This window comes from Vicugna pacos, chromosome 27, assembly GCF_048564905.1.
Source record: "Vicugna pacos chromosome 27, VicPac4, whole genome shotgun sequence".
NCBI lineage: Eukaryota > Metazoa > Chordata > Mammalia > Artiodactyla > Camelidae > Vicugna > Vicugna pacos.
Genome location: NC_133013.1, coordinates 23,338,770 through 23,349,491, shown reverse-complemented (window position 1 = coordinate 23,349,491; position 10,722 = coordinate 23,338,770). Strand labels below are relative to the sequence as shown.

Below are 10,722 nucleotides of genomic sequence, written 5' to 3'. Positions count from 1 at the left end.
TTCTAGTTTCAGCTCTTGCCACAGCTCCGAGTTTTCTACTCTCAAGCCATTAAATTGAATATAATAGATGTAAAGTGGGAGCGGGATGTGAGATATAAAGGCCACCTTAACAGGTTCCCTCTGGGGTTGGGGTGATCACAGTTCAGATCTGGTGGGATGAATGATCCATGTACACTGAGAAATAGAACTGGTAGTTGGGTCAGAATCCTTATTTAGGTAGTTCAACCACTGGATTCTTCCTCTGCAGGAAAGTACAGAATACACATAATTATCAGGAGGCTGCCTTGGGAATCATGGCATAACAGCCAGGCTAGTTGGGTGACCTTAATCGTCAAGGGCACTAGGTTCTGGTAGAATTTGATGCACTCTGCGGCCAGGCAGAACCTGACAGTATAGAGCACTCTCTCAACTAGAGTTCTAGGTACCGCTCATGTCTCTGCAACTCGTTCTGTTTCTGTCCATGGACATCTCCCCCTCCTCCCCCTCCCACGATGTAGCACACTCTGGTTATCTGCAGTCACCCTGATTGACTGACTTGCATGTTTCCCAAATCTCTATCAACCACCAATCTTCTCTTGTCTTCCTGTAGATACTGTTCTTATCTGCTTCACTTCTCATTTCTGAGTAGCAAGGCTGTCTTTTTTACAGCCCCAGGGCAACATTCTTAATGTCTCACTCCTGTAGGTTGTCAAAGACCAATTTTGATTTGGATAATCTGTAACCAGAATCTGACTCCCATTGGGCCTGATAGGCCCTTCCGCCTGCAGGCCCTGAATTTTCTCCGCCCTCTCACTGTTCTACCTCTACTGATTGGTCTGTTGTTTGTTTTTTCTTCCTACTTTTCTGGGAATGAAGAAATGGGAATGAAGCTTGGATCTGAAAATTATGGTGAGAATTACAGACGGGGCTGCTAGTCAAGGCTGCCTCCTTTGGCATGGCTCTTTCTACTCATTACACCTTCTTTAGAAATTCCTTATTTTGTAACTTGCCTTTTTTTTACTTTAAACAAGCATTTTCTTGTCTTTAGGAATATCCTTAGACATAAATCTTTTGTGCATTTTTAATGCTGTCTTTCAGATACACTGCTCAGTCATATTACTGGGTCTAAGAGAATGAACATTTCTAAGGCTCTTCATACATGCTGCTAAATCATGCTTTTCCTCAATAACGTCAGTATTGGATATCACGATGATGAAAAAAGCTCCACCAATCTGACAGACATGTCATGTCATTGTTGTATCAACGTTTTTTCTTCTCTACCTGGCCACTGGGACACCTTAGTAGTGGCTCTCAAAGAGTTTAGTGATCAAAAATTAGAGTCAGACAAAATGAACAATTTGCAGAGTGAGATTAGAGATATTTTATATTATAAAACATCCTATAAAACATAATAGCCTAATAGTCTTATGATACGATATACTGCAGGGTATTTAAAATGGTAAAAACTCAGTGCCAATATGTGAACACAAAGTTCAGTGACAAGTGTCATTATACAGGCAAATTTGGGGGGATTACATATACACCTGCTTCTGAAATAAATGTCCCATTTTTGAAATGTACTAAACACAAGCTTTATAATGGACATTTTGGAAAGCTCATCAGTCAAACAATTCACATCAAATCAAAATAAGCGGAAGCTCATTTATATAGTTAGAAAGCAAAACTAGCATCAAGTGAAAACTATAAACTAACACAATGCAACGCTGGTGTTAAACTAGGTTTCTACAAAAACTCTGGATATTTACACTATCACCATGTGCTTGTGTTGTATTGGTATAAATTTTGTAAAGCAAATTTCTTAAGAATACTGAATTGGAATCCTTAGAACACTCTTAACAATACTTTGATAACTATGTAAGTCTAAAAAGCTAAAGATCTAATCTGTCCTTAGAAACAATCAGTACATATATGTAAACTAAAAAACGTGCAGTATTTTGTACATATGAATGTGTACATGCAGTCAAACTAATAATTCTAATAAAACTTAAAAAGGAAAAAAAATTAAAGGGTAAACTTTACAGATTAAAAAACTCTTAATGTATCAGTTTTGGTTTATGAATACCAAATTTTAGTAAACCTTACTTATTTAGGTTACTCTTAAAAAAGTGGGTGAAAGGGCAGATATTTTTTGATCAGTGGACAGCTGACCATATTTATAAAACATTACTTTAGGGTAGCGGCCCCTGGCCCTGGCTCCCAACTCCAGATGACTGGCTTCACGGGAGCACTGCTAAATAAATAGCCAGCGGAAGGAGGAAGTGACACCACCAGCTGGTCTTAAAGCAGAGGTTCACGAAAGCACAGCACCTCCATCCCGCATCCATCAAGAAAAGGCCATTTCCTCCGGTAATACACCCTTACAGCCTGAGACAAATTCAGTCCTAAATGTTCACTTCAACATAAATTACTTCCGTAATAAAATCCTATAGTATGGAGGTTAAGTAAGTACAGTGCAACTTGTGGAGGGTCCAATTTGCTTGTCAAATATGTATTTTGTTTAGTTGTAGTAACTAAAGTGCTATGAACAGCACAGATAAATTAGGAAGAACCAGAATCAGTAGCTATAAGCCACAAGGAAGCAGACTTCAGCTTGAAATAAAATCTATGTAACCAACAAAACTTCAGTCAACAGGATGGGCTGCCTAGAACAGTGGACGGTCTCCATCTCTTGAATGTTCAAGAACAGGTTGCCCAGTTACATGTTATCTGTACAAGGGATCCTGCTCTGGGTGAGAGATTAGTCTTTTCAACTCTAAAATGCGATTCCACGGACCTAAGTACCTGTTGGGACAACCTCTGAATCAAGGTCAACTTCACTTACTGTTTCCTCAAGGCTATCCTTATTGCAAACTTTATCTTGGTTTTCATTCTCCTATTGGGAATAACTAGTGTGTGAACACTTAGATAACATGCTTAAAGAGAAAATTCTGGATGGTATCCTATTTCTTTTGAAGTTACGGCATTTTATTTTCAATTACCGCAAAATATTTTATAACAAGAGTCAAGTATGTGATAATACAATTTTCTTTATTAAAAATAATTTACAGCATCAATAACATATACACAATTCTCAACTGAACTTTGCCTCCAATATATTTCTATACAATACTTAACATTGTTGAACTTAAAACTGTTATACTGGTTTGTTGGCTTTAAATAATAGACAATGATTTACAGTCACTTAAGTGAGAGATATATGGTTTCATAATTACCTACTATGTGTAAAACTGATAGAAACATCGGCACTATCACACTTTGGGGGGAAAAGTCACTAAAGAAGCCAAAGCCCGCCTCCTTCCCCCTCTCTTTTATTCCAAATCAAACTAAGATCGGGTCAACATCCAGTATCTGAGCATTTTCTCCTAAACCTAAAGGCAAAAGACAGGTGTCTTTTAATTCAAACATAGAAAAACGTCAGTCAAATAATTTCTCCTCATCCTGTCACTCAACACCGAGAAGGCGGATGCACAGAACACTGTTACCATGTATGTGAACCACTGCGATTCTGACTTAGGTCTTGGCTGTGCTTTCTGCCCATCAGGATCGCTGAAGTCTGACTACCAGTGAAAACCTGAGCAATCTGGCTAAAGGGATTCCAATATCTTTCGTTCAAATATCAGTTTGGAGGTAAGACAGGAGATAAAGACAGCTGTCACCTTGGAAACTCCCTAGGTGTGGCAATGGCAATTCAGTGGCTGGAGGACATTTTCACCAATTAGCAAAACCCAGAGGCATGGACTATGGCAATGGTATGTAGCATGATGTTTCTTAAAAGCTAACAAAATGCTTTTAATAATGACCTTTGAAATAGTACTTTTAAGTTCACAACACTGATTTGCTTCTCTCATGGGCCTATTATCTATTTCCTCCCACAATATTTATGTGTTTTTTTAACACACAAAATTATCCAGATGTACTCAACAAAGGAGGTAAGTAAAACAAACAAACAAAAAAAACCCAACAGGTGCCACATTTTTGCAAACACAAAATTTGGCTGGAGGCAGAATTATAAGGTACACTCTGGGACACACATCCATGACTCTCCTCCCCAACTGACAGCCATTGCTTATCAAGCTTTTTGGTTCAATGTATAAAAGCGAGAGATTAAGAGAACCTTCATTTTGTTCCCGAAATACAAGATCTTGTACTATCACTGGAGGAGGTAGACTGGATGTGTAAAGGCTTAATTCACAGCTAGCTAGCTGTGTTCTCTTCACCTGCTGGAGCTGTTGCTTATGATCACGACACCCAGGCCTCTGCCCAGAGGGTACATATTACAGTGTGGCTTAAAAATAATACAGATGTTCTCCCCACACATGACAATCTGGAATTATCATTTCTTTAAAGCCTATAACAGATATTTTAACATTTAACTTGTAAATTCTCCACCCCAATTCATATTTTCATGTAAATTAAAAACACATGCACTGACAAATACACAGCATAATAAAATATCAAGAACACAATATGATTTGAAAGTACCAAAGAAAATATTTATAAAAAAATTTAAATAAAAAGGAAGTCAGTTTGCCAAACTCTAATCCATCTAATTGTCTAAACACATATTTGCAGAATATTTTCCAAAGATTGTATGATTGATTATGTGCAAAGTTCTCAGTGGCCTTTACCCGCTGGTTTGGTAGTTTCAGCATTTTAGCTTAAAACAAGTAATTCTTTTTTCTGTGCAATGTGAACTAATCTTCTGAATTGCAGTAACTTAACTAGGTCATATGATGATCTCTATGTGGGGAAAAAAAATCACCACAATTAACCTTCTGCCTGCTAAGTTTAATTTCTTAATTTAAAAAAACGGTAGGATTTTCTGGAATTAATTATCCAACCTTTTTCTTAAAAGTTGCCAAACTTCTTGATGACAGAACATTTGTTGTGGTAAACAGACATGCATATAGAGAAAATATGGTATTTTGACAGCAATAGTATTTTATCCTGACAGTCAGCAGACATACATAATTAATAGTGTCATGCATCCCAGTTAAAGTAATGATTCAAAATGACGGGCAGTCAATTTAAATAATTAAGAAATAGCCAACATTTAAAAAATGCTTAGGGTTGACCAACCATATAATTTAGGGTGGATAATTTAAAAATCTAGAAGAAATCATGTTAGCATTTAATAAATAAAGTTCTCTTTAGCAACTATGAACGAGTGTGGAATTTTGGTTAATGATACCTAAAATATTAGGTTATAGAAAGTTATAGAATCACATAAAGTGAGCAAAATAATCTAGTCCAATTAATATAATGCCACCCAAGGCTTGCCAAAGTCAAAGGAGCAAATTACTGAAAAATTAAGGGCAGCACATGTGATGCTTATCTTCACTGCTAATACATGGTGCTACACAACCAGCTGTAATTCTGCAGCAATCCACCTTCAGATGTGGAGGAAACCTTGGCTGGGATGGACAGAATGATTGTGTCTGGGGCAGGTTCTATCCCTTGCAGTTAGACTGAGACTTAGGATAACCCTGGCTTATACTACAAACTAAGAATGCCAACTATGTCCAGCTCAGTTTTAAAGAGGAATTAACGTATCTGAAAGTCCATTTATAAATCTCATTCCACCTTCCACCGTTTTAGAATAATCTGGCCTCTTATATTTCAATCTGCTACTCTTAAACCAACAAACAGTAGTATACAGTTTTATAGGTGCAAAACTAAACAAAAAGACTTCAGGAAGGGTTATTCATATAAGAATCTTCAACACAAGTTCAAATTCTGCCTTTATTTACAAAATGGTCTGATAAAATATCCCCCCATACTTACAGGTCTCTTCCACAACACACTTCACACGTTGATTTTAGCAATGTTAATAGCACCATTCGTATATTATTTAAAATCAGGAAGATTTCATTTCAGTCACTATGGTGATTCATAATCATTTACATCCATGGATGTGACAAGTGAACACACGAGGACTGTCTGCAGCTCCACGGTCAGGATTCCTGGGTCCAGCACAAAAGGCTTTGTTTGCAGTTACCAGTTATGAAAGGTATCCATGGTGAGTAGATACTATGAGAATTTTCGTGCCACAAAGTTTAATAATCCTCCATGTTTGTACAATGTTATTTCCACATCATTTTCAAACGAAGCAATCACGCTGAATACTTTTCCAGTGCTTGTCTTTAAACAAACAAAAACATCTCACATGAGCGGTAAAATCTACAAAGTGTTACTCAGTGGTTAAGACCATCTGTCTTCACATTCAGTGACTGTACTTACACATACTCTGTCTGAAAAACATTTGTCCTACTTGAAAAACACCTAAGATATCTAACCATGTGCTTCACAGCTAAACAGAAAAACAGATATTTTCATCCCTAACTCTAAATGACAAGCATTGTTATCACCTAAAACATTAAATTAAATGATTTATTAGATTTTGACTTACTAATTAGGGAAATTATACTCATTACTCATGTTCATTTTATGTTAAGTTAAATATTCACTGCATATAAAATCTGTTACTCTTTCCCTGAACACTCAAGTTTGGCTTCTCTTAAAGTGGTGTATATGCCTGGACTAAAATTAAATCAGGACAGAGAGAGCTGATAACTAGGAAAAGGAAGTTGAAACATGAAACTCGAAGTACATATATCTTCTTTTCTTCTGGACTCAGTATCCAGTGTTTTCTACTTTTCCTCAGAGAACATCAATCATATTAACATAGATTTAAGTACACAGAAAACCAAGCCATCTTTCTAACTACAATTTATGCTAACTGACATTAGTATGCAATTTACAGTAATTTGTTTTTTACTCAATTTACAACCACCTATTTAAATATATAGTACACAAGCATATATTTGAGAATTTTAGATATACCTTTATAGTTAATGTAACTCCAGGAGACAGTTCTTCAGGAAATGTTAAAGAAAATGTTTCTCTGCCAGAGAGGCCCAAGGAATCTGCATTTTCTCCCGGAAGGAACTGAAGTGGAGCTATGCCAATTCCAATCAAATGATCTTTGTGAATTTTTTCATAACTCTCAGCCAAAACAGCTTTCACACCCTGTAACAAATGTGCATTTTATTTCCTCCATTCATCTCTCAAAGCTGCTTTACTGAGTAGTTTAAAGGGAAAAATTTCTACTTTTGACTTTTCTGAAAAACTTTTAACCTAATACCCCATACTAAAGGTGAATGTTATATCAAAGGATTTAAATAAATTTTTTATATTATCTTTCTGTGTCTTTAAGTAGCTCCTCTGCCAGGCCAGGGTTAAGTAAGCACAGGGCCTACCACACAGTAAGAGCTCTCTCTAAATGCCTGAAACTCAGACAGGGCTCAGGAGGGTTTCTGCTTAATTGTGGTGGATCTAAACATATGTGTTCATCAACACTCCCTTTTAAACTGCCACCAAAATATAGGAGTAAAGACGTATAACCCCGTAGCAACGAAGGGAACAGGATGTGAAAATTCTCTAAGTATTTAGAAGACAGAGCTAGGTAGATGACTTAGTGTTGAAACTACAGAGTGATGAACTGAAATGAGAGTGATGCCAATAAAATGTGAGTCAATCTGTAACAAAGAACCTAGAAAAGGCTTGAGACTCAGAGGCATGAGGTTCTGGAAACACTGGGATACTGATTAGAAGTCTATAAAAAGCAGTAAGATCTCCAGCCCAGTCCCCACTGAAGAAGAGAGAAGGTTTATTCTCTGAAGAAAACAAGCTGAAGAGGCTCTGGACCCAAGTTTCCTCAACTGGCCCCATTACCGTCCTCCTAAGGAGCCCTTTATGGACATTTTCCGTCTAATCATTTCCTCCTCACTCCCACTCCCCAAATACAATGTGTATCTGTTTATGTATATACATGTAAATCTGCACTTTATACATAAAAAGAGCAAGATTTTTTTTTTTAACACCCAAGAACCAGTCTTTACCCCTTGGAAGTGCCATCACCCTGTAGAGAACCGATGCTCGACTGAGAACTAGGCACAGGGGAAGGCTGGGTGAAAAGACGAGCAGAAATGGGGGGAGTAAGCTTTCCTCAGTGGGTCTCCTTCCACGAAAAAACATTTGAATGGCCTCAGAGAAAATACTTACAGATACTGACATACAGGGCTCTCTCAATGAAAAAGGTAGCTTATCGTAGTAAGGCCCCCTAACTGACAAAGCCCAGCCCACAACCACAGCCTGTCATTAGTTTTTTAATGTGTAACTGAATGGACAGCCAAGGATCAACAGCTATATGAGGAAAGCCTACAACGTAAACCAAGGATACAAAAACCTCAGGAAAAAGGGACCCTCTACCTATAACTAATATCCATGACGCAGGCATATCTCGTTTTATTACCTTTGCAGATACTGTGGGTTTTTTTTTTTAAACAAATTAAAGTTTTGTGGCAACTCTATGCTGAGCAAGTTTATAGGTGCCAAAATTTTCCAACAGCATTTGCTCACTTCATGTCTGTGTCGCATTTTGGTTAATTCTTGCAATATTTCAATTTTTTTCATTATTATTTTGTTATGGTGAATCTGTGTAAGTGATCTTTGACGTTACTACTACGATTTGCTGAAGGCTCAGATGATGGTCAATTTTTTTTAGCAATTAAGTATTTTTAAATTAACATATGTACTTTTAAAACAAAATATGCTATCACACATTTAATACACTACAGTCCAGTGTAAACATTTACATGTGCTGGGAAACAAACTTTACTGCAGTGGTCTAGAACCAAAACTGCAGTTATCTCTGAGGTATGTCATATGTCAGTATTTATAATTATTATCTTACAAAGACAAAAGAATTAGGCTGACTCCTACAACTCCTTAGAGTATTTACATGTTACGGGGGAAGATTAAAGATTCAAAAAGAATGACATTTGTATGATTATAACAGCTCTGAGGGCTGTATTCTGACCAGGTTTTCACAACTACAGCTGTAAAGAGAAGCAGAGTTATGCGTATGAAATGACAGAAAGCACACGTCACTGACTATTCTCACTATGTGCTCTTCAACAAAGAAACAGTCTCAACAGAAATGTCTTCCTAGCAGATAGCCAGGCACCTTCATCATCTACTTGGAAAAAAGAAGTAAAACCTGGCCCATTATTTCTGAGTCTGTTACCCACTGTTACCCACCCAGAGAAAATTACATGAAAAGGGGGCAAGTAAAACTACCAATGGGTACAAAACATTACTATAAAAGCAATAGTTTAAGACAGAATCGGCTTTCCCTCTACCATATTGATTTCTACAATTAAGACTATAGGTTTAATCAAATTCAGACTATTAAAATGCAACTAGATTAGTACAATGTATTACATAAGATCACTTAAAAAAAAACCCTACAAATAGGAGATCCAAATAAGTTTAAGAAATCCAAATGAGCAAAATAAACTTTGATAGAATGTTACTGACAAAAGAGAATATTTAAAACTGAAGTTTAAGATAAAATTTAAGAATCAATACCAGTAAGTATGGTCCTTTGGCAGCCCAGTCTCTTGAATTTCCTGAACCATATTTCTTTCCTGCTAAAATAATCAGCGGGATACCTTCTTTCTGGTACAGCTCTGCAGCCTCAAATACATCTAGCTATAGATTAAAACAAACACAAAAATTTTTAATACAAATTCTGGCCTAGTCAGCAACTGCCTAAATACTTTGTATACATCCTTACCGTCTGTCCTGATGGAAAATGAACTGTTTTGGGAGCTGGTTTTCCAATAAACTTATTAAAAAGCTTGATATTTGCAAAAGTGCCTCTTGTCATCACAGCATCATTACCTCTCCGGGCTCCGTAAGAGTTGAATTCACGAGGGGTAAGGCTGCAAGAAAGTTATGGAAGTAAGTTTTTGTTTCAGATGGAAAGTAATCACACATTAGTGAACTGTAGTATTTATTCAACAACTTTTATTTTGGAAATTTTCAAGCATGTACAGAAGTAAAGAAAACAAAACAGTGAATGCCCAGGAGCCTATTACTGAACTAGAATAATCATTTCATGGAATCTCATTGTTTCTTCTATATCATCCTCTATCAGACTGTTTGAAAGCAAACCCAGATATCGTATCTTAGCTGTATCTATCTCAGTATGTTTCTCTAAAAGATATGGACTTAATACTACCTAGATACAAATAATAATAACAACAACAACAACTATAACCTTAATACCAGCTAGCCAGTCAATGTCCCCGATTTTCTTTTTCTATAGCTCTTTTGTTTTCGGTACAAGACATCTAGAATCATCTTCTATATTTTCCAATCCCAAATCTGGAACCAATCATTTCTTTAAGAAGCACTGATTGCTTGCACCAAGAATTGGTATTTAGACACCATAATCTGGGTCCCGTGGGTGTTCACTGGTACTGGATTGGTCACTACATAAATGACATTTTAGGCCACGAAAAAACTTAGCATAAGCATCTCAACAATCAACAACCAACTCTTATTAGTCTGTAATTTGGTCTTTTATGTAAAGGCAACAAATCTTCTAATTTAAACATCTTACTTCAGGATGTACATTTAAATACTGAACTTCAAGATGGAGGTGGTGGTGGTGGGGTGTCGAGTGTCTTTACAAATAAAAATTTTAACTGATAAAACTGCTGTGTTAAACACGCTAAGAAATCCATATAAAATTATAATATAAAAATTGTATATTTGAGAAATGGTGATTTTTTGTTTGGGTGGAAGCTATGTCACAATTATGATCAAGATGGAAATCACAACCAAAAACATTTGGGAGAAAACAAACTTATT

At 36.5% G+C, this 10,722-nt stretch overlaps 1 protein-coding gene across 1 annotated transcript in view; it reads right to left on the bottom strand.

The window, feature by feature from the left end:
* Nucleotides 1–5,728: 5,728 nt before the first annotated feature.
* IREB2 (iron responsive element binding protein 2) overlaps nucleotides 5,729–10,722 on the bottom strand; it is a 43,503-nt gene continuing 38,509 nt past the window's right edge. The window contains exons 19-22 of the mRNA XM_006208779.4: nucleotides 9,641–9,788; nucleotides 9,433–9,555; nucleotides 6,844–7,029; nucleotides 5,729–6,141 (exon numbers count right to left, since the gene is read on the bottom strand). Of these exons, the coding sequence (XP_006208841.1) occupies nucleotides 6,031–6,141; nucleotides 6,844–7,029; nucleotides 9,433–9,555; nucleotides 9,641–9,788 (568 nt within the window). The 3' untranslated portion in view covers nucleotides 5,729–6,030. The remainder of the gene's footprint in view (nucleotides 6,142–6,843; nucleotides 7,030–9,432; nucleotides 9,556–9,640; nucleotides 9,789–10,722) is intronic.